The sequence below is a fragment of the Nanorana parkeri genome, unplaced genomic scaffold (assembly GCF_000935625.1).
Source record: "Nanorana parkeri isolate BGI_ZX_2015 unplaced genomic scaffold, ASM93562v1 scaffold1562, whole genome shotgun sequence".
In the NCBI taxonomy this organism is placed as follows: domain Eukaryota; kingdom Metazoa; phylum Chordata; class Amphibia; order Anura; family Dicroglossidae; genus Nanorana; species Nanorana parkeri.
In genome coordinates this window covers 260,744-284,173 of record NW_017307830.1, presented here as the reverse complement: position 1 = coordinate 284,173, position 23,430 = coordinate 260,744, and the positions used below count along the sequence as shown (strand labels likewise).

Below are 23,430 nucleotides of genomic sequence, written 5' to 3'. Positions count from 1 at the left end.
ACGTGTCCGCGGTTGGGGGGGGGGGGGGGGGTGGTTTCCCTTCACTACTCACCGGTGTCGTGTGCCCCAATTATCAGGAAGTTGGGCGGCAGATCATGACTTTTCGTCTGGCTTCCCGATTGCCTGTGAAGCCGGTGTTCTAGTGAAAGAACACCGGCTTCACTTGTTGAGGCTGCCTGGCTTCGTGACAAAAAAGGAAGCCGGGCAGTGAGTCATGAGGTGCCGTCCGGCTTCCTGATTGGTCAGGAAGCCAGGCTGCCCACCAACAGGTGAAGCAAGCTTCTTAGCCAATTCGGAATCTGGGGGCAATGTCATGACCAGTGATTGGCTAGGAAGCCGGCTTCACTTGCTGTGCAGCATGGCTTCCTGACCAATCGGGATGCTAGTCATGACGTGCCGCCTGGCTTCCTGATTGGTTAGGAAGTCAGGCTGCCTACCAACAAGTGAAGCCGGCTTCCTAGCCAATCTGGAAGCCGGGCAGTACGTCATGACCCACCGCCCAGCTCCCTGATTGATAAGGAAGCCAGCTCCCTTGGCACTGCCAGTCAGAGGGAGATCAGACCGGAAGGTTGGTATTTGGAGCATTTTTTTTACTGCAGTCCCCTTTTCCTGTTCTGAAGTTATTGATATTAATCTGTACAGAGGAGCTTACACTCTAATGTCCCCCCACAGTCGCACACTATTATACATGTATATAGCTCTGACATATACCGCAGTGCTGTACAGAGAACAGTGAGACAGTCGCATCAGTCTCTGCACCAGAGGAGCTTACACTCTAATGTCCCCCCACAGTCACACACCATTATACATTATATAGCTCTGACATATACCGCAGTGCTGTATAGAAAACACTGAGCCAGTCACAAGAGTGCTCAGAATTGACTTAACCTATTCACTATATCTCCCTTGTATGATCAAACTATGTGATTTGTATTAAAATTAATTAAAGGGAATTTATCAAAATCTGGAGAAGCTGTGCCTGGCAACAAATCAGCTTCTCTTTCAAATCTTAACTGAACAAACTGAAGAGAAAAGCTGCTTGGTTGCCCTGGGCAACTGCTCCAGATTCTGTCTGCTTCAGCTTTGATAAATTCCCCTCATTGTCTCCGGCATTCTGTACTCGGGCAATGAGAAGAGTAGAAACTTAGAAACAGTTTTGTGTGACATTTGTCTTTCCCTTCTGAACAGACCGCCATCTTACTTCTCCGCATTGATGACATCGTATCCGGCCTCAAGAAGAAGGGAGAAGATCACGGTAAGGCCACACCGGCCCCAGAGAACCCCCAGGAATGAAGACAGCACGGGTGGCCGGTCACATGACTTGGTAGACCCACCTGGAAGCGGATGCAGCACTTGAGCAGACCATGCGGACGGGCGTCCCGACATTTCAGCGTATACTCTGGTCATGCAGCAGAAGTTGTTTTGTATTTATTACTGTTTGAGTTTGGGGGAACATGGCGCTAGCTGGGGGGGCCAGGGAGTGCTTTATATACATCAACACTTTCCACTCCTAATAAAACTTCATTGTAATCCAGAGTGTCTGTCTGAGTCTTATCTCACTTGCTGTCTATATTTGAGCCTGTCCAATCTTAAAGAGCAGGAAGGGGCAGATTGCACAGCAACCAGGAAGAGACCGGCTGGCCTTTTCCTGTACAAAATTCAAAATGGTACTGAGCACTTTCTGTGCTTCAAGGTTAAATTACAAGCAGCCTTTTGCATGGACTAGGTCTTCTCTTGCAATGTCTTCAGGTTTACTGAATCAGGACCTTTTAAAGATGATCCCCAGGCAGCCCACCCCTCTTAATTGCGGCCACAAAATAAAAAAAGAAACTAAATTTATGGTCATGTGATGATTAGGGCCAAATTCCTCTGTCTTTTTCCTTGTAGAGGAAGAGGGGTCCTTCTTGGGGTGTCCATATTACTGCCAAGGTGATATGGGACTTTTATTGGCTGGGCCTCCTCAGGATCTAGAACAGTGCTTCTCAACCTTTCAGTCACAGCTTCCTTTTGAAAGTATGTAAATCCAAAAAAAGCCATACCAGATCCTCATCCTAGATAGGGGTCTGGTACAGATTTTAAGACGTGACCAAGTATGTATTTGGTGGCACCTTGAAACAAAAACCCAGGCTCAATTGCAGCCAATGCTTGCTTGTCTAAGAGGGGACCCCATGCAAAAAAACATGGAGCCACCCTGCATTAGCATCACAGATTTCCATCATGGAAATACATAATGCTGTACAAAAATGTGAAGGCACCCTGGTAAAAAAAGACTGATAGAGGAGTGGGTCTTAGGCTATCGCAAAGAGGGAACCGATTATCGTGGTTGCAGATGCAGTACTGATCGGAGATGTTCACGCCTGAAATTGGGGGCTTTAGTTTGCCAGAAGACGAGCTATAAGAGAAAGCTGTAGGCAAATGTCAACTTAGCCTGTTATCCTTCATTTTAGAGTTCATGGCCAGACCCATGCAGTGCAAAATGGAAGGTTCTCTTTAATGCCACCCTTTTTCAGCTGTGCATGCTCAATATAAGCTCCCATCCACACCAGGTGCTAAGAAAGGCAAGCGCTAAGGACTCTCCCTAGTCCTACATGACTGCATATGGCCATCGTCAGTTCTATCGCATACTGCCCTATACCTGGAGGTACGAAGTATTATGGGCCACCTGCCAACCACCAGTGCTGTCACATATTCCTCCATACCTAGAAGTAATACAGTATTTTAATTTCTCCCGGTGACTGAACAGAGGAGTGAGGTAAAGCAGAGTATATGATACTGAGTAGGAACATTGCACTTTACACCAAGGCACAATCAGGTAAATGATCTTTACATGTATACCAAGGACAGTGCAGAGAACGTTCTGATCATAGAGTTCCTTTATTGTGACAAATAACTTCACGGCTACCCAGAAACAAGGAAAGCCCTCACTCAGGTGTAAGGACTCCTCAACCCACAAAAAGAAAAAGTGGGGTTTGAAGTGAATCGCACTTACTGAAGATAGATGAACTACAATGTTAGAGAGGGACTTGATGCCAGAGGATAAAACACCATGGACAGTAAGACATCCAGAACCACCACCTCCTTCCCTCTTCACACAGGGAAACAGGACCACAGGAGAAACAAGAACCCACTCGGCAACACCCAGTAAAAAGCGCAGTACGCTATCTCATAGCGAGTGCTATAACGGGAGGAACGCTGGCATGCCCCTCTTGTGGTCCCGTTCCTCCATATGGAGGGGGAAGGAAAGGGGATTGTCTACTGACCCTTGGCTAATCTCACTTTGGACAAGGATATCCCATAGGGGGTCTTCAGGTATGGGGTCACTAGACATATTAGCTGTGGAAAAGTTGGGTTGGATATTTTGGAATTTGGACCTGAAATCCAATTAGGTTCGGGTTTCAGATTCAGACGAATTTCGGATGAGTTTAGGAACGTATATTTATTACGACTACAACAGAAAACTATATACAGATATTAATACTAAAGCTGAATCTCCCAGACCTGAATGGCATTCTGGATCCGAATTTCTGAACTGCATTGAGTAGCTCCCAAATGCCATTCGGGTCTGGGAGCCTCAGCTTTAGGAATATATGTATATGGCTCCCAGACCCGAACAGCATTCGGGATCCGGATTTCTAAATAGCATTTACATATATTACTAAAACTGAGGCTCCCAAACCTGAATGGCATTTGGGTTTCCGAATGCAATTTGGAAATTCCGATCCCAAATGCCATTCGGGTCAAGGAGCCTCAGCTTTAGCATTATTATTATCGCTTCTCGGCCTTTTGGCTAAGATCAAGTGTAGTATCTGTTCTTATCAGTTCTAGAGGGGAAAGGCATGGACCGTCCTTGGGACGGACGGTTGCTTAGTACTCTCCGGAGTGAAGGTAGGTGCTTGAGGCGACTCCCTTTTTGCAGGGGGGGGTGTTTCCTCGGCACTATTGCCTACCGACTGAATAAGATGCGAAGCTTGGTTTTGCTAGTTGCGTCAGGCCCTGATGTACGGGTAGACCCTAGACAGTGGGAGGACCCCCGACGGCACTACCTCCAGATTTGAGCGGAGAACCACGGGGTCTGGCCCGAGGGTTGGGGGGGTGGCAGAAGCCCGTGGTGTTGTGCCCCCTGGGGGTGGCGTCCCAGGGGTGCTCAGGAAGTCACATGGGTGTGGGACCCCACATGACTCAATGGCACTTGGTCACACACCACCTTGCAATTTTCTGCACTTCGCCTCCAAGACAGGCCTTATGGCTAGTCTGGGGCAATATTTTTGCACTCCGGCCCCTAAGGCCTGTCAGAGTGGTGCACTGGAACTTTAGATTTATTTATGCACTAGATCCACGATTGGCACTTTTTTATTTTACTATTTGACCCACAGATGCTGACAGTGCAGGTTTCTTCGGGGCCTATTCCTGAAGCTGGGAGGAGATTCTGTGCCTCCTATGGGGTTCTCTGTGTCTCCTCCCACCCAGGAGGTGGGTTTCTCGTCGGAGATCCCACTTGCCTAGTACTGAGGGGGACCTGTCTCGGCAGGTCCCTAAAGGAAATGGTCCACGGCCTTCGGGTTGGTGGTCCACCAGTCTCAACCCCTGTCAGTAGCCTTGCGCCCCGGGGGGTCGGGAAAGTAGGTCCCTTCTTTGGAAGGACCTTGCACCCTTGTGCACGTTTTTGTGTGCTGTGATTTCACGGTTCACTTTTTTTGTTCACAGGGGGAAGTTTTGATGCACGTCCACGGGCTTCGAAAAAAAAAAAAAATTATTATGTACAGTATATACTGAACATGAATTTTCGTTACGGCATGTGACTTTTCTGGCCAATCAGATGGTTGCCATAACGAAAATTCATGTTCACCCATTCGGATGCATTAAACCGAAAAATACATCTGATTATCCAGAAAAGTCACATGCTCGCTTCAGTTTTATTTTTGAATGAAATTCGGAACAGGATCCAAAATTTGGAAATGGACATTAGAATTCGGACCGCATTGAGATTCGGATGTGTCCGAATTTTGGAAAATTTGTTCGAATTGCACATCTCTAGGGGTCACACCATGCCCCTGTATATCACCCTTTGGATAACCCAACACACTGCACCACATGCCAAGGTGGGTTGCTCACGCTGGATCCACATTACAGGACGGCCCCACATCTTTAATCTAGTGGGGTCCAGGTATAGTATAACTCCGAGGACCTCGTAAATGGATTGATTTATGAAAAGTACTGAGAAGCAAATATCTGCTTGTAAGTAGCAACCCATCCAAAATCCTATTTTTGCGCCCTCCAGAAGAGACAGCTGGAAGCTCATTGGCTGCAGGTACTATCCTTGTCAGCACGCTTCTTACATGAACCCCAAATGTTTTTTTTTTTTCCTCTCGCAGGAGGTGTTATTCTAGAACGCCCCCAGGGTTATGTTACTAGGTCAGTCTAAATAAAGTTCATTGAAAAAAAAAAAAAGTTCAAAAGAGGCAAATCTTTATTTTGTAGGAAACAGATGTCATTTCAGGTTAGGATTATGTACAAAATTACAATAATAAATTATATACAGCGGTCTCACAGCTTGTGTTAGATGACAGGCAAATTACTGAGCATCAGCAGATTTTTTTTATTCCCCTGGAGTCAGAGGTTCACTCCACCCAGCAGTGATATTCCTGTTATAGGTAGAACCTGTCCAAGGTCCCCTTTGCCCCATTATAGTAATAACTTTTAAACAGGTAACCTTATTTAAATCAAAGTGATAAAGGGCTGGTGAGCAAACTCCAGAAGGGAAATGTGATGCCTCTGCTTAAATACAGGTGATTAACATTAATGCGACAATCAGGACATTAATAACAGTGATTGGACGAGAATGAGCAAATCGACCTTTAACCCCAAACAGGAAGTCCTCTTATTAGATGTAAACAGTAACTGGATGACATTTAGTTTTCTCTGGGCTCTGTGTATAATTTGTCATCGCAACACTCCTCCACATTTTTTAAAAATAAAATCCTTGTTTTCCCTCTTTTTCTTATTTTGTTCCATCTCCTGCATCCACTTCCTGTCTATATGCGCTTTAGTGATGGGTGCAATGCATTTCTCAGGGTGGGTTTCCCGATGGTGAGATCAGTGCACCGTTTCTGCATAATGTGCACTGAAACAGCCACTTGTCTGCATTAGACATCCATGTGACAACGCAGGAGAACAACTGGAGGAAAGGGACAGAGTGTTGTCACTCTATAACAGGAAGTGCCTGAACAAGGCCCTTCATGACAGGACCACCGGAGAGTATTTTAAGCAACACTTCCTATTGGCTGTCCAGCATGGGGTCCTCTCAGGATCCAGAAAAGGAGCCTGCAGCAGTGACATCAGTGCCAGGGAATTGTCAGGGACCAGCCAGCACCGATGAGGGTCCTGGACAGCAGGCTTGGGTGAGTTTATCTTTCTTCACAGGGTAAGAAACAAAGGAAAACAAATTGAGGATGGGTTAGAGGAGGATGGGTGGGTGATCATGAAAGCACTTATAGGGGTCATGGGACGGTGGTTGGATCTCAAGGCTTCAGCCAGGAGTGGACAATATGGAGGAGGTCAGGCCGCAGAGCCCAACAAAGCCTCGATCGGTCCTGTAAAGACTGTTAGTGGGGACTCAAGGCTTCAGCCAGGGGTGGACAATGCTCAGGATGGACAGTATGGAGGAGGTCAGGCCGCAGAGCCCAACAAAGCCTCGATCGGTCCTGTAAAGACCGGCAGTGGGGACTCAAGGCTTCAGCTTCAGCCAGGGGTGGACAATGGTCAGGATGGACAGTATGGAGGAGGTAAGACCGCAGAGCCCCACAATGCCCGGGTTGGTCTTGTAAAGACCTAGCTTGTCCAGCGGGATGAAAAGGTCACAGGTGTTCTTGGCCAGGTCAAGCAGAAGAGGAGGGTTGTTGCGGAGGATGTGTAAGAGGAGGCGGATTCGGAAGGCCACCACCTGACGATAGGAGGGGCTTCTGCGAGAGACCACCCCATTCTCAGCGGCCAGTTTGGAGGAGGACCCACTGCTGCCGGATTCGGCCTCCATCAGGAGCTTGAGTTCGTAGAGGTCTCGGCTGAGGTTCATGATGAGCGAGAACAAGTAATACCTGCAGAGGGGACATTAAATATGGTGTGACAGTAGAAGACATAAACCATATGGTCAAGTCTGTGGACACGTGACCATCACATCTATATGACATTCCCCACATGGCCAATAATATGAAGTTGCCCCCTTTGTGGCTATAACATTCTCCATTCTTCTGGAAAGGCTTTCTACAAGATGTTGGAGGGCGTCTGTGGGCATTTGTAACCACTTGTGAGGTCAGGTACTGACCACAATCAATGTTCAACTCACCCCAAAGGTGTTCACTAGAGCTGAGGTCAGAACTCTGTGCAAGACACTTCAGTTCCTCCACACCAAACTGGTCCAACCATGTCTTTATGGAGCTGGCTTTATACGGACAGTCAAAGGACCTTCACTAAAGTGTTACCACGAGATCGGAAGAGCCCAATTGTCTAAAACAGGTGTAGGCAACCCTGGGGTCACATTTGTAAAGGTAGCATAGGCAAATTAAAGTGGGTGATTGGATACATCATGCATTGGTTGTTATTGTGCCCCCCTCCCCTCCAAGTAATGTTTTACTTACATTAGTGGTGGGGCCCCAGTAACATCCCCTCTTACATTGGGGGTTAGGGGGGGGGGGGGCCCCGGTAATATCCCTTCTTACAATGGCAGTCAGTAGGGAGCCCCAGTAACATCCTCTCTTACATTGGTGGTCAGTGGGGAGCCCCAGTAAGATCCTCACTTACATTGGTGGTCAGTGGGAACTCCCCATTATAGTTTCTCCATTATACTGCTCCTCACGATAGTGCTGCTCATCATCATCATAAGATTAGCACATACCCCCAGTGCAGCAACTATATCAGTGGAAAACCAATAAACTTTGGCTTTAGAGGCAGAGCAAGACCTGACCAATCTGAGCCATGATAAATTATCAGCCATCTTATATCTTCCTCTTGTGCTTTATAATGTTTTCTTATTCCACAGCTGCGGCACCATCTGCATTCTCCATAAAACTCATCAGAGTTACAGACAGGAAGTCAAATAATCGGGTCAGCGGGATTAGTTGGAAGGAGACAGGGGAAGGGAGGGCTCACCTGAAAGATCGCTGGCTCCACTTCTCCTGGTCCATATCTCGCGACAACCCCATCTTCCCCAGCCACAGGATGTTGTCGCAGGCGAAGTACATGGCACGGTTCAGGTGGCTCACCGTGATACAGAACCGCAGGACGACGTCCGATAAGTGGATGGCGCGCTTGGCTGACTCCAAGGCGTCAACAGAATTCCCCAACCGAAGCACTGTGGGACAAGAGGGTACTTTTAGTTTAAAGCTGATGTATAATCTGCTTATATTTTGCCTTCCTTGGTCTCTCTCTTCCCTCCAGCTCCCCCCACCCCATCAACATCCATCCCTGTTCAACTTACATTTCCGGCTGAGGCTAAAGTGTGCCTCCAGCTGTTTGATGATGGAGAGGAGCTCTGCGCTGGCTCCATTCTTCTGCAGTGTGTACCCGAGGAACGTGCAAGCATACTGCGAAGCTCTAGGAAAGAAAAGAAGACACATAAGCCGATTAGTGAGCACGATGGTGGCATCGCAACCACCAAGACGTGTCCCCACCAAGGCCACACAACCACCAGCACTACACTGAGGTCACACTGTTTCCTGGAAGGGCGCCCAGGCCTGCAGCAGTTCACCGATATTCCCCAATGTTGTATTCACATCTATTAATTGTCCAGTGTAAATGTCCTAGGACAGTGACATGACCCCCCTGCCCTAGAATGATGACCAATGAGTAGGAGGCGGGTCACTGACCAGGAGCTGCAGAGAGAATCTGCAGGAAACACATGGAGCCCTGTAGCAAGGCATGCTGGGACCCGTAGTCCATAATTTTCCCCTAGGTGCTCAGGCTGCCTATAGCTAGACTGGTTGTCATCTATAATCCATCATCCCCCTTAGAGGAACTTAGGCTGCCTGCGTTAAGTCATGTTGGGACCTGTAGTCCATCAACGCCTCTAGGACTCATGCTGTGCTCATGTGGTACAGATGCTAAACACAGAACCTGGGAAGAGTTGCGTTGCCCATTCAGTGGGCGCTGATCTGTCATTCACAAGTCAGATCCCATATTTACTATCTTTTCTGACAGCAGATAAGCACAGAATGAGGCTGCCTGCAGAAAGGCATGCTGGGACCTGTAGTCTATGCTTATCCCTAGGGGGCTCTGCCTGCAGACAAGCACACTAGCACCTCAATGTTTACCTGTGGGCCATCATTTTCCCTAGAGGCTGCCTGCGGTGAGGCATGCTGGGACTTGTGGTCTATCCTTATCCCTAGGGGGTTCTGCCTGCAGAGGGGTACACCAGGACCTGTAGTCCTTCATGCAATCTGCAGTCACAGGCTGTCTATCTCAATGTATACCCGTAGGACATCAGTTTCCCTAGGGGCTGCTTGCAGAAAGGCATTCTGGGACCTGTAGTCTATGGTTATCCCTAGGGGGCTCTGCCTGCAGAGAGGCACACTAGGACCTCAATGTTTACCTGTGGGTCATCATTTTCCCTAGGGGCTGCCTGCAGAGAGGCACACTAGGACCTGTAGTCCATCATTTTCCCTAGGGGCTGCCTGCAGCGAGGCATGCTGGGACCTGTGGTCTATCCTTATCCCTAGGGGGTTATGCCTGCAAAGAGGCACACTAGGACCTATAGTCCATCGGTTTCCCTAGGGGCTGCCTGCAGCAAGGCATGCTGGGACCTGTAGTTCACCATCCGCTTCAATGCATGCTAAAACATGTAGTTCAATAATTTCCCTGGGACTCCTGCAGCAAGGCATGCACCCTTCTCTGCCCCCCACCCAATGCATACTGGGACGTGTTTCCCACAACCCCCTTTATCCCCCTCAATGCACCTGTAGACAATTCTATCCCCTAGGTGCTCAGTCTGTAGCTAAGCTTGTTGTCACTTACAGTACACCATCACCTTTAGGCCTCTCAGGATCACGCTGGGCCTTGTAGTTCCCCTCCCCCGCAAGCTGCTATGAGTGACCCAAAAACAGAAGAGTCACCTGATGAGCCGCTCCTTAGCCTGGCTCTGGCTGCTGAACCTCACCCAGGAATCCATGTGTGTCCTGCTCCCTGCTTCAAGGTGTAAAGATCACTCAGAACGGCACTTCCGGGTGGAGTGGACGTTGCTTCCGGGTGGACTACGGGGCATAGGCGGGGACAAAACTTTCCACATTGTGCAGCGCCGTCTGTTCCGAGGCAAACCACGCCCCTGCTGTAGCTAGTATATTCCCGCCCCGCTCCCTAGCTTGGCTGACACATCACTATTACAATCAATAGGGGGAAAAAATCAATCAATCAATTAAAATAAATATATATATATATACACACAGTACTGTGCAAAGGTATTAGGCAGGTGTGCTGTAATGGTGTAAAGTAAATAAAAGTGCCCCATTTCCCTTCTTCCAATCAATATTTGGGGTGACCCCCTTTCCCTTCTCCCAATCAATATCTGGGGTGACCCCCCTTTGGCTTCTTCTATGTACACTTGCACACAGGTGTTGAAGGAAGTCGGCAGGTAGGTTGTTGTAGGTACATCTCGGAGAACAAAGCACAGATCTTCTGTGGATCCTTCTGTCTCTTCATGTCATCCCAAAACAGACCCCATGAGGGTGAGATCCAGGCCCTGTAGGTGCCCAACCATCACTTCTAGGACCCATTGTTCTTCTTTATGATGAAGATAGACATGGTCTGTATGTTTGGGGTGGTTGCCCTGCTGCAGAATAAATTTGGGGCCAATCACTCCCCTCCCTGATGGTATGACATGATGGATAAGTATCTGCTTGTATGTCTCAGCATTGAGGACACGATTGATCCTAACCAAATCTCCAACTCCATTGGCAGAAATGCAGCCCCAGACTTGCAAGGAACCTCCTCCAAGCTTCACAGTTGCTGCAGACACTCATTATTGTACCACTCTCTAGCCCTTCGGGAAACAAACAGCCTCCTGCTACAGCCAATTATTCCAAATTTGGACTCATCAGTCCAGATCACTTGCCGCCATTTTCTTGTGGCCCAAAAAGCCATATCTCCAACGTGGAAACAAGGCTACGCGACTCAACTATGCATGAAAACATAGGAAGTGGGGTGCGCAATAATGGCAGCAGGTGTTCTGGACTGATGTGTCAAAATTTGACTGTACCAGGAGGCAGTTTGTTCAGCACAGGGGCCTAGTGCTTAGCGCTTCTGCCCGGTAGCACTGGGGGTCCCTGATTTGAATTCCAGCTAGGTCACTCTCTACAAAGAGTTTGCATGTTCTTCCTCTGGGTACTCCGGATTCTTCCTACACTCCAAAGACATCCTGGAAGGTTAATTGTATCCTGTCTAAATTGGTCCTGTGTGTATGCATGTGAGATAGGGACCTTAGATTGTAAGCTCCTTGATGGCAGTGACTAATGTGTCCTGTGTAAAATTGTTGGCGCTATATAAATATCAATAATAAATTAAAAAAACAAGGGATGGAGAGCAGTGGTGTCACTAGAGTGGTGCGGCCCGCACCCGGGTGACACCATTTGAGAGGTGACCCAAAACAGTCATTTTGGTGTCACCACCCAGAGGCCGGGTGTCACCCGGAGCAGATACCGGGTTACACCCCGCTGTGATGTCATTGCGCATGCGCGGTCATCTTTTTGATACTTGCCGGCGGCCATCATGGTGATGGACGCCGGCAGAGAGAGGATGGGACGTTCACCCGGCGCGATAGGGTATGCCGTCGGGTCCCCTTCTCACTCTCCTGCAGCTGTCGGGCTCTCGGTCCATGACTGAGTACCTGACTTTTTAGAGGGGGTGACACCAAAATGACTGTTAGTCATTTTGGTGTCACCCCTCCAATGGTGTCACCTTGGTGTGGGCCGCACCCCCCTTGTGACGCCACTGTCACCACCTCTGAAAAGTCGGGCACTCGGTCATGGACAGTTGCACGAGAGAGGAGGAGACCCGGCGGCATACCTTATCCCACCGGGTGAACGTCCCCTCCTCTCTCTCACAGAGCCCATCACCAAGATGTCCGCACATGCGCATTACGCACGTGATGACGTTGCGCGTGTGTGCGATGACGTCACTGTGGGATGTCAGCCGGTACCCACTCTGGGTGACACCTGGCCTCAGGACGACTCTGCTGGAGAGGAAGATTGAGGTCTTCTAGCGTTTTGATGTTTCTTTTGATCTTGTTACGAAGTGTAAATGAAAAATACTTATCGCGTTCCCCTCTTTTCCTTTTAGCAAAATAATAAATTTGCTCCAATCACATCCTTGAGATGACGAAGGCAGTGGACTCGGCTGATGAGGACTGGACAAAGGCCTAGTGAGCAGCTCAAGCAAAGTCCAAGGCTCATAACAGTACTTGGACGTCCTGCCAATGATGGACATCTCTACCAACCTATTGGACGTCATGGTTTGCCACTGCTCTGCGTGGGCGGGCCTTGCAGAGCAGCGGCCACGCATGTTTTGTATATAGTTGTGTGTAATAAAAATGTAATCCTATACTAATGAAGCAAACATGATTTATTTTTGCATATATTTGCTTTTTTGAGTGACCTTTTTCTTGCAGGTGGATCTATAATTTTGTATATGATTTGCATGTTGCAAAATTTGCTACATAAGTCTTTTTTGCCTCGTTTGCAACGCGCGTTCACTTCCCATTGAACTCATTGGGGACGCACGGCAAACACAGCGCATGAACGCGTATGTGTGAATGTGGTGAAAACACCCAGGTGTGGCACAGGAAGAGCGTTGCAGGTACGTACAAGTTATCCTAAGTGGTTCACTGTGACAATAAAGGGTTAATTGGCTCGCTGAGTTCGGCCCCTCCTGCTCCTTTAATTGAGCGAGCTCGGTCCCGTTATTCACATAGAAAGCTCCCGCCCACACCGTTGCCTGTAGCCGCTGATTGGTTGGTAGTTCAAATACCCCGCCCCGTCCTGCATGAGTGACGTTTCAATATTTTCAGTCCCGTTATTCAGCCTCAGAGCTCCCGCCTCCTCCACTGACCAAGGTTAGGGATTGGCTGAGGGTGAGCCGAGTGACCGCTCAGTCTCTCTAGTCAGCCACTGAGTCCCGCCTACTATGGTGTAGGCGGCCGCTGATTGGACAGTACTGTGTTGAGTGGCAGCAGATTCTCTTGGGTCCCGTTCTCCGGCGGCGGACATGGAGTCGGTGGGCGCTCAGAGACTGCAGCCGGGGGTGTCGGTCGGCACTCTGCGGTCTCTCAGGCCCGGGGTGACGGGCGGAGCTCAGGCCACAGTTCCTCCTCCTCCCCTGAGCCTTGGGGTGTCGGGGAGCCCGGCGGTGCTGAGGGAGGCGGTAGAGGCTGTTGTGAGGAGCTTCGCTAAACACACCCAGGGCTACGGCAGAGGTGAGGGGCCCCGGGGGGCCACATAGTGGTCGTCGTGGGGGAATATATGGTGTACATGGGCTATGAGTGGTAGTAATAGGGGCAGGGGGCGACTCGAGGGGCCTTAAAGAGTAATCATAAGAGACAATAGGCCTTGAGGGGTAACTATAAAGGACATGGGGGCACGAGGGGTAACTATAAGGGACAAGGGGGCCATGAGGCGCTAACTAAACAGGACAGGAGGGAAGGTTAATGGGCATAAAGCAATGAGAGGTGCCATAAGGGGTAATTATAAGGGAGACTGGGGTCTTGAGGGGTCGTTATAAGGGACAGGGGGGCATGAGGGGTAATTGTAAAGGACAAATCGGGCATGCAGGGTATTAATGGACAAGGGGGCCATGCAGGGTAATTATAAGGGACACGGGGGCAATAAGGGGCATTTATAAGTGTCAAGGGGTATTTATAAGGGACAAGGGGGCCATGAGAGGTAATTATAAGGGATAAGGGGTAATTATAAGGGACAGGTGGCCATGCAGGGCAATAATGAGGGGTAATTATAAGGGACACGGGGGCAATAAGGGGTATTTATAAGTGACAAGGGGCCATAAGGGGTATTTATAAGGGGGACAGGGGGGCCATGAGAGGTAATTATAAGGGATGAGGAGTAATTATAAGGGACAGGTGGACATGTAGGGTAATTATAAGGGACAGGTGGCCATGCAGGGTAATTATAAGGGACAAGGGGGCCATGCAGGGTAATTATAAGGGATGCTGGGTTATTATAAGGGATGAGGTGGCCATGCAGGGTTATTATAAGGGACGAGGTGGCCATGCAGGGTTATTATAAGGGACGAGGTGGCCATGCAGGGTTATTATAAGGGACGAGGTGGCCATGCAGGGTTATTATAAGGGATGAGGTGGCCATGCAGGGTTATTATAAGGGATGAGGTGGCCATGCAGGGTTATTATAAGGGATGAGGTGGCCATGCAGGGTTATTATAAGGGATGAGGTGGCCATGCAGGGTTATTATAAGGGATGAGGTGGCCATGCAGGGTTATTATAAGGGACAAGGGGGCCATGCAGGGTAATTATAAGGGATGAGGTGGCCATGAGGGGTAATTATAAGGACAAGGGGGCCATGCAGGGTAATTATAAGGGATGAGGGGTTATTATAAGGGATGAGGTGGCCATGCAGGGTAATTATAAGGGACAGGGGGCACGAGGGTCTAACTAAAAGGGACTGGCACCAGGAGGTATGATTATTGGACGGGGGTAGGGGAGGGCGCAGACTTAGAGCAGGAGTGATTGCTGCAAGCTCCTGACACTCATAAGACCTGACAGTCTCGTGTTTCAGGCAGCATATAAACTCTAGATATGTGTCCGGGTTATGAGGTAAATCATTTCAGGCACAGAAACGGGAGTCTCACTGATCAGATGTATGGCAGAGCGGCGCAAACCAATGCCAACTGCTGGCTGCATAACAGCGCCCGTGGCACTACATATCCCAACATGCCATCCTACGCAGATTGATTCTGGGATGTGTAAACACACATTGCAGACCGCATCCCGCCTGTATTTGCATTCCGCTCGGAGATTTTGCGAAGGCGCTGTTTACAACATCTGGCCCCGGACACCAAACAAGGCTCCGTGCCTAATCCCATCTGCAGCTGTGCTCACGAATGTATCCCGTCTGCTCTCTGCGCTCAGAGTCGGCGCCCTAATCAAGACCAAGCCGCCGCCGAGCACTCTGTGCTGTGGTCTGCGCCTCCGCCATATGGGATGGATTGGTCCTGACGTCGCCAGGCCTGAAATTTTTTTTGTGATGTAAACTATCATTTGCTGGCCCAGCTGGCGGGGACGAGGCCCGGTCGCGGTGACCGCAATCTTACTTTGTGCGGCGCGGGTGCCGTGGTAAGCTAGCCTGGCATCTGTCAGGGGGGCTTAATATAGAAAATCAGCAGCTGCTGAACTTGCATTTGTTCTGCGATTGCTGCTTGGGAGCCGATTATCTTCACTTAACCTCGCAATAGGAACCCCCAACCCCTATCCCTGGCCCGCTAATTTATTACAAGCCTCCCTGTGCCTAAAAATGGCGGTCAATTGCTGCGGTGTTTGCATCCCTGTCCACGCTACGTATGCCTGCTCAATGAAGACTTGAATAGGTCTTCCCATGGGTGCCAAGCCCCATTGAAGCCTATAGGGCAGGGGTAGGCAACCTCGGCACTCCAGCTGTCCCATCATGTCTTGGGGAAACATACCTGTGACTGTCGGGCTTGCAATGCCTCATGGGACTTGTAGTTCCGGAACAGCTGGAGTTATTGCACTGGGGCAATATTTCTGCAGCGTTGCTGTAAACCCAACAGCTTGTCCACCGCCAGCCAAAATTAGGCACCGCAGCGGGTTAGGGGGTTTATCTACAATGGCTGAAGGATCTTTTGGAACCTATCAGGTAACTGGCCCACCTCCGGGAAGCCTGTTTTGAGCTTTCGGCCTGCAAGCTGCAACATAGTATAAGGACAGAAACAAGATATATATGTGTGTGTGTGTTGTGCCCTGTGTGTGTTTGTGTTATGCAGGGCAACTGGTGGCGAGTAACTTTGAAGGCCTATGGGTCTATAGTAAGGTATGCAATCAAAACCAGAAAGGTTTCAATGATGTTGATGGGAGAGGAAGCAGGGAAGGTGAAATATAAGCAGATTATACTTCTAAGACGAATGGGCTCGCACCTCTGATTTCTCTCTCCCTGTCCCCCCCCAGTAAACGTGGTGGAAGCTCTGCAGGAGTTCTGGCAGATGAAGCAGACCCGGGGGGCGGACCTGAAGAATGGAGCCTTGGTGGTCTATGAAATGGTCCCTTCCAACAGCCCGCCGTACGTCTGCTTTGTCACCCTGCCCGGCGGCAGCTGCTTTGGGAGCTTTCAGGTATTTTTATTTATTTATAACACTTCAAGAGCCTGTAGGAGGAGCTAAATAGTGTCACATAATGTTTTATTATTTACAGAGCACTGCAATTTTCTTCCATTACTTTGAAATGCTTCTAAAAACATTGATGATTCATTGCAGGTGAAGATGGCCCACTTTGGCATCCCGATAAGGGTGTATTAGCAAAAGTCTGGGCAATGGGCAAGGTCAGGGGGTTGAGTTCCATTAGTTATTAAATCTCGGTGTCATCGCACTTGAAGTAAGTTCATTGCTTTGTTGAGGCAGCTGAAGTCTCCATGAACGAGTTACAAACCTTTGTTAGCTGCTTGGTCTCTCCACACTTTTTTTTTTTTTTCCCTCTCTTCTATTTTTGTTCTGTCTTAGGTCATAAACGTTGCAATCCGATTGTATGTTCTCTGTACAATCGGCTTTAGATGTGAGGGCCTTCCTAAACAATCCATTGCCTTAGGTTTCAGTAGATGTAAAGGAGATTGTACAATCAAATTGTAACCTGTGTGGTCCGCTTTGGTTCCTGACCTTGTTCAGGGTCTGTCTTTCCTGTCATTATCTGCCTCTTGCTGTCCTGTCACTTGTCTCTTTCTGTGTTGGGCTTTCTCCTTTTACCCCCTCTGAAAGGGTCACACCAACTGAAGTCAGAGTTTCAGGATTTGATTACTGTTGGCAAGTTAGTGACCCCGGGGCAAAGTAAAGGGGTCAGTTACCCTTGTGACACTGTAAGGGTCAGGGGACCCCCTATGGCAGTTTAGGGGGCTGGAGGGAGGACCACCCTATCATAGTATAGACAGCAAAGGATTACCCTATAGATTTTCAAGGAACATTCTATGACTATGTGGAGGATTGGGGGCCACCCTGTGACGGTATAGAGAGCTGGGGACCACACTGTGACGGTATAGAGAGCTGGGGACCACCCTGTGACGGTGTAGAGAGCTGGGGACCACCCTGTGACGGTGTAGAGAGCTGGGGACCACCCTGTGACGGTGTAGAGAGCTGGGGACCACCCTGTGACGGTGTAGAGAGCTGGGGACCACCCTGTGACGGTGTAGAGAGCTGGGGACCACCCTGTGACGGTGTAGAGAGCTGGGGACCACCCTGTGACGGTGTAGAGAGCTGGGGGACCACTCTGTGACGGTAATAGTGTAGAAGGCCAAGGATCATACTGTAACAGTGTAGTGTGTTAAGGGCAACTTTATGACAATATAGAGGCCTGGGGGGCCATAATATGACAGCCTGAAATTGGGGGCAACCTCATGACGACATAGAGAACTGAGAGGGCCACCCTGTGACGGTAAGAGAGCCGTGGCCACCCAGTAATAGTATAGATGATCAAGGTCCATCCCGTGACAGTGTAGAGGGTCGGGGACCATCCCGTGACAGTGTAGAGGGTCGGGGTCCAGCCCGTGACAGTGTAGAGGGTCGGGGGCCATCCCGTGACAGTGTAGAGGGTCGGGGGCCATCCCGTGACAGTGTAGAGGGTCGGGGGCAATGCTATGACATAGAGAGCTGAGGGCCCGTCTATGACCGTAGAGAGAGCTGGAGGCCAGCCTGTAATAGTATAGATCAGGAGTAGTCCACCTCAACCAATCCACAGCAGTTGTGGAAGTCCCATGATGCATTGCAAGACTAACAGCCAGAGGCATTATGGAATTTGTAGTTTTCAGCACAGCTGGCGTGCCAAGGTTGCATACTCATGGTATAGATGGTTGTGGGCCACCCTGTTAGAGCCTAGAGGGTCGGGGCCCACCCTGTGACAGTATAGGGTAACGTGGAGGGTTGAAGGCCCCTGGGATGGGGGGGGGGAGGGGTCTCTGAGAACATATGGTCGTTGTACCCTTGGCTTTATATGAAGCCATAATAGGTTTATAGGAGTGTCTGGTTTTACATATTTGCTTCTCTTGCAGTGCGAGGGTTTAAAAAAATAAAGGGGTCGCTGGTTGTACATGGCGGTTGCAGCAGCTCCACATTCCCCTTTTTATTGTTCCATTTTTATGGGTTTTCTTAGAAAACATCTCCAGATTTCACGGCAAGTCACTGTGACAAATACTTTACTACGGCTGCATGTTTTCATCCGTCACAGTCTCCAAATACCACAGACGGGTCCCCCGGAGAGACTTTTATTGTTTGAAGCCTTGCAGGAATACATTTTTGGTGGGGGGGAGGGAGGAATTGGGTTAGTTATAGGTTGCCACATTGGATCGACATTAACTATTCACCATCCGCAAATGGTAAACGTAAAGGACTTAGGAGCTCTTCTCTCTCCTCTCTACTACTATCAGCATGTTCCTTGTTAGCAAATGAGCCCTGCAGTACAAATGATTAGCACCTTGTGCTGCTTTTCCCTCTCCCAGTCTATGCTCTGCTGTGCAGGGATTGCAAGAGGCTGATGTCAGGTCAGATCCATGTACTCATGCTTGAAAGAAAACGCTGGTTGTATGTGTGGGAAGACCTTAAATGTTTCACAAGAGTTAAGACTAGTGCACCCGGCTCTAATTAGTCTGAGTGTTCTCTGGCAATTCCTCGCCCTTCATCAGTGTAAAGACATGCGTTTTTCCCTCGCCGCATTTGTGTTGTGACAACGAGAAGCAGATGAGTTGTCTGACACATGAAATAGTTTGCAGATGCGGTTGGTGGGAAGTTCATTTATTTTCCGTGTTCGTTTCTTAGGGGAACCGCGAGGAGGCCGATAACCCCAATACCGGGATCGGGGCGTTCCGGTTCATGCTGGAGGCAAACAAAGGAAAATCCATGCTGGAATTCCAGGTATTTCTTCACAACGTTCAGGGTAAATGTTGTTTGGTCAACTGGCATTGAAGTGAATGCTCCACTCGACACCGACCCCGGTGCCGCTGCCTCTTCTTACCTGTGAGGAGTCATTAACAGGCGGCTGCAGTACCGGTCGGCATGGTTGTAAATTGCAGCTGCTGCACTGCTGTTTGTCTCCAGTAGAGGGCGCCGAGAGGATACTATGGCACAAACACAAGTGGCTATCTCCAAGGGACCTGACAGTTTGATTGTTTGAGAGACTTGACAGGGTCTCTTTATTGTTTTAAATGTTCCCCCACTGATAGATTCAGGAGAATAAGATGACTTGTATGCAAATTAGTAGGGATGCAGTGATACAATTTTACCAAGACAAGTACTTGCCGATAGCAATTACAGATACTTTTTTTTTTTTCTTTTAGTGTCATGTGACATTTTTTCTACAACAGTACCGACTAATGTTTTTAGGACCGTGCCAGGGCCCGGTCACAGCTGCAACCGCTATGACCCTGGTAGTTCTGCCACTGACTCCAAGCTGTAGAGGGACTAAAAATCTCAGCAATACATTATACAGCAATGTAGAATAATATCAGCTATAGAGGACTACAAATCTCAGCAATACATTATACAGCAATGTAGAATAATATCAGCTATAGAGGACTACAAATCCCAGCAATACATTATACAGCGATGCAGAATACCACCAGCTATAGAGTCTGGGAAGGTTCTCATTCATCCAGGTCATGGTATATCTGTAAAAATTAAGCCGAGGCAACTGGACTTTCTGTATTTTTCTTGAAGACGTCCAGTTTTCTTGGTCGGATGTCCAGTGAAACGTCTTCAAGAAAAATACAGAAAGTCCAGTTGCCATGACTTATTTTTTACAGATACGCCAGCTATAGGGGACAACAAATCTCAGCTATACATTATACAGCAATGCAGAATACCACCAGCTATAGAGGACTACAAATCTCAGCAATACATTATACAGGAAAGCAGAATAATACCATCGGCTATAGAGTACCTAAAATCCCAGCACCACATTATACAGCAATGCAGAATACCACCAGCTATAGAGGACTACAAATCTCAGCAATACATTATACAGCAATGCAGAATAACATGAAGCTACATACTTTGTGTTCCTCCGGGGTGGCGACATGATATCTCCAAGGTCTCGGGTGGGCTATGGAGGATGTCAGGTGGGCAGTGGAGGTTCTCAGGTGGGCTTTTTTTTTTGGGGGGGGGGGCTGTCCATAGGGTCTAACCAGGGGTCCCCAGGGTCCGGATGGTCTTGCCGGTGGGAGTGGGCAGCGGGGTTCACCAGTAAGGAGGAGCAGATGTTTGGCCCAGAGCTGTTAACAGGCGCCGCAGTTCACAGGAAGGCTGCCGAGGTCCCCAGCAAGCGTGGGACCTCAGACAGCCATTTCCGTTTTAAAAATGTAAAGCCCCGGTATCTGCCCAGTATCCGTACTGGTATCGGTGCATCCTTACAAATTAGCATTATGTTGAATTTTAAGAATTCCTGTATATGTGACTTCTCTCTCTCTTTTTTTCCTCTAGGAACTCATGACGGTCTTCCAGCTCCTCCACTGGAACGGCAGTCTGAAGGCTATGCGGGAACGGCAGTGCTCCCGTCAGGTACGCATCCTATAGTGTCATGTGGAGTCTGCACTTGTCAGTCACTATATCATACACTAGAGCAGGGGTGGGCAACTCCGGCCCTCCAGCTGTGCTTTAACTACAAATACCATCATGCCTCTGGGAGTCATGCCTTTTGGATGTCATTCTTACAGTGCCTTATGGGACTTGTAGTTCCACAAGAGCCCTGTCCCTCACATCCTATACAGTGTCATGTGGTGTTTTCACTCAATCACATCATCACATATACACTAGAGCAGTGATTCTCAACCTGTGTAACCTCAGGACCCACATTTCTCCATGGTCATGAAGTTGCACCGTCCTGGAATGCACGGCAATGCGGTACCACGTGTTTTGGTGTGGGCGATCGAACTGTGGGCAGGAGGTGCGTTTGGGGTGTCCAAATTAATGGCGATGCAACGCACTTTCTGCACCAGACCGCCAGGTAGGTGCAATTGCGTTGAAAAGTGCGTTAATCACACTTTTTTTCAGGGGCCATCCAGTCTCCGTACCTTACGAGAACTGGAGTGAATCCTCAGCCTGGGGCCTTCATATGTGCATTGCTTGTACAGCTCCCTTGCCCACCCTGTAGAGGTGACGAGAGCCAAAATGTGATGTCCATCCGGTCCAGGCGCCTCTACAGGGCACGGGAGGTAGTATGTATAGATGGAGCTCCCTCCCTGCCATTCACCCACCTCACCTCAAGCTGACACTCTACGCTGGGCAGCATATTTCGAATGGCTGCTCGGGGCAAGAACTAACAGCGCTGCATTAGTGGGAAGGCTGAAGAGCCTCTCCCCTTAAGCAGTCACCAACTTTTGGGTCATGACCCACCAGTTGAGAACCACGGCACTAGAGGGCACCCTCTCCTATAGTGTCATATGTGTCTGCACTTGTCATTCACTATATTGTACACTAGTGGGCGCCCTGTCCTATGGTGTTCTGTAATGTTATTTCATCTGCACTTGTCTGCTATATTGTAAATCTATCATGCATATATCCCTAATGACGAGTATTTTTTTTTTTTTATATTCAGGAGGTTCTGGCCCACTACTCCCACCGGGCCCTGGATGACGACATGAGGAACCAGATGGCTATGGACTGGGTAAACCGGGAGCAGGACTCTCCAGGAACCCTGACCCGAGAGCTGTCGGCCACCGAGAGGCAGCTGGATGACGCCCGGCTAGCCGGGAAGGAGCTCCGTTACCACAAGGAGAAGAGGGACATCCTGATGCTGGCCGCAGGACAGTTGGGGAACATACACTCCTCCAACTGCTAGATGGAGCCTTGCCCTCCCACCAATCCATGCAATAGGCAGGCTGCATCAGTGTTAGTGGTTAGCTGGTCCTGCATGTGATTATGTGCCTCCCTGGTGTCACCTAGTGGGCAAATAGAGAATTGCATTTGTGAATGGGATTGAAGCGTGGGTCCTCCCAAAAGTGATATTTATTACAGAGGAGGGTGTGCTATGACATCCACTGACTCTCCTTTTATTTCTTGAGTACTCCAGCAAGGAGATCTACCAGCCATAGTTCTCTTCTTGCCCACCTGTATACACAGTCTCCAGCAAGGAGTGTGAGATCCACTCAATGGCTCGGGAACCCAAAGATCTTGTCACTGGAGTCCTCCAGAGATGGTGAAAAAAACGGTTTAACTTTAAATATTAGTTTTGGGAGGAGTGACCACTTAAAGGACTGCCCTCGAGCACTAGGAGGTTTCAGAATCTGTGCATTGTAAGTCCAGCCTCTCTATAGTATTTTGGCTTCGCAAACAGAATGTAGAAATTGTAATATTTCTCAGGAGTCTCAACTACAAGCAGGGAGACTTCAGGCAATGGAAGTGTCACTGGAAGGAGTGAAGAATTCTGGGTAAATGCATTTCAGGCTTGGAATTGGATTCCTTGTGGGATTGTAAAGCATTGCACAACCTTTGCTGACACAGAACGTACTGTGTTGTGCTAAGGGGGTCCAATCAGCTAACGTACTGTCCCTAGATGGGGTTCTTAGTGAAAAGGTAGTCCAGCAAGCTGAAGTACTATCCCCAGATGAGGTTCTGCATGATAAGGAGGTCCAATAAGCTGAAGTACTTCCACAGCTGGAGTTCTAAGGGGGTTATGTAACCTGATGGGGTTCTGAGTTCTAAGGGGGTCCAATAACCTGAAGTACTTTCCCCAGATGAGGTTCTAAGGGGGTACAGTAACCTGGATTACTGTCCACAGATGGGGTCCAGAGTTGGGCATTAAAGGAGAATCCCCCCCCCCCTTCTCTGTCCTCCAAACTCTGATTCTTAAAGCCCCTCTGCCAGGTATCTGCAAGCTCAGTGCATACTTACCAACATTATGATCCTGGGACACTGTTAACCCCTCCCACTTTCTGAGTGGACATTTGCAAATCACACCCACATTATAAGTTGGTCTCGCCCAGACCCTGCTGTTTGGTATGCAGGGATCTCCAATTCGCAACCCCATTCCCCACAATTAAGGCCCTTTTAGTGTTGCTGCACATGTGCAGTAACTCAAGGTTGGTTTGGTGATCCAGGGATGCTTAATCCCGCCCACAATCTGCATTTCATCCACCCAGTTTCTGGATGGGCACTCCCACTTCACAGGCTAGTCCCACCCAGACCCCTGCCCGGCCAAATTACACCCACTTTTTTGGTTG

General features: G+C 49.0%; 3 protein-coding genes across 4 annotated transcripts in view; 2 read left to right on the top strand and 1 right to left on the bottom strand.

Moving 5' to 3' along the window:
* The window catches only part of CCT3 (chaperonin containing TCP1 subunit 3), a 14,465-nt gene extending 12,985 nt beyond the window's left edge, over nt 1–1,480 (top strand). Inside the window, exon 12 of one of the 2 annotated variants that reach the window (XM_018570608.1) lies at nt 1,189–1,480. In XM_018570608.1, the coding sequence (XP_018426110.1) occupies nt 1,189–1,293 (105 nt within the window). In that variant the 3' untranslated portion in view covers nt 1,294–1,480. The remainder of the gene's footprint in view (nt 1–1,188) is intronic. The other variant, XM_018570607.1, reaches the window with a different exon arrangement.
* A 5,209-nt stretch (nt 1,481–6,689) lies between these two features.
* On the bottom strand, nt 6,690–10,156 carry PEX11B (peroxisomal biogenesis factor 11 beta). Its single transcript, XM_018570597.1, has 4 exons — nt 10,101–10,156; nt 8,471–8,586; nt 8,143–8,344; nt 6,690–7,091 (listed from the first exon to the last, which is right to left on the bottom strand). The coding sequence occupies exons 1-4, from the start codon at nt 10,154–10,156 to the stop codon at nt 6,725–6,727; spliced, it is 741 nt and encodes a 246-aa protein (XP_018426099.1). The 3' UTR covers nt 6,690–6,724.
* Nucleotides 10,157–13,110: 2,954 nt separating this feature from the next.
* On the top strand, nt 13,111–22,127 carry LIX1L (limb and CNS expressed 1 like). The gene is made up of 4 exons (XM_018570591.1): nt 13,111–13,450; nt 16,188–16,351; nt 20,693–20,770; nt 21,807–22,127. The coding sequence occupies exons 1-4, from the start codon at nt 13,243–13,245 to the stop codon at nt 22,047–22,049; spliced, it is 693 nt and encodes a 230-aa protein (XP_018426093.1). The 5' UTR covers nt 13,111–13,242; the 3' UTR covers nt 22,050–22,127.
* The last annotated feature ends 1,303 nt before the right edge of the window (nt 22,128–23,430 follow it).

What these genes read in the sequence shown, in the direction of transcription:
- LIX1L (XM_018570591.1), top strand. Translation starts at nt 13,243, where the DNA reads ATGGAGTCGGTGGGCGCTCAGAGACTGCAGCCGGGGGTGTCGGTCGGC. An exon ending in GCTGCTTTGGGAGCTTTCAG is followed by an intron (nt 16,352 to 20,692) that starts GTATTTTTATTT and finishes TTTTTCCTCTAG; the next exon opens with GAACTCATGACGGTCTTCCA. An exon ending in AACGGCAGTGCTCCCGTCAG is followed by an intron (nt 20,771 to 21,806) that starts GTACGCATCCTA and finishes TTTTATATTCAG; the next exon opens with GAGGTTCTGGCCCACTACTC.
- PEX11B (XM_018570597.1), bottom strand. Translation starts at nt 10,156, where the DNA reads ATGGATTCCTGGGTGAGGTTCAGCAGCCAGAGCCAGGCTAAGGAGCGG. An exon ending in CTTTAGCCTCAGCCGGAAAT is followed by an intron (nt 8,345 to 8,470) that starts GTAAGTTGAACA and finishes CTTGTCCCACAG; the next exon opens with TGCTTCGGTTGGGGAATTCT. An exon ending in TGGAGCCAGCGATCTTTCAG is followed by an intron (nt 7,092 to 8,142) that starts GTGAGCCCTCCC and finishes TCCCCTCTGCAG; the next exon opens with GTATTACTTGTTCTCGCTCA.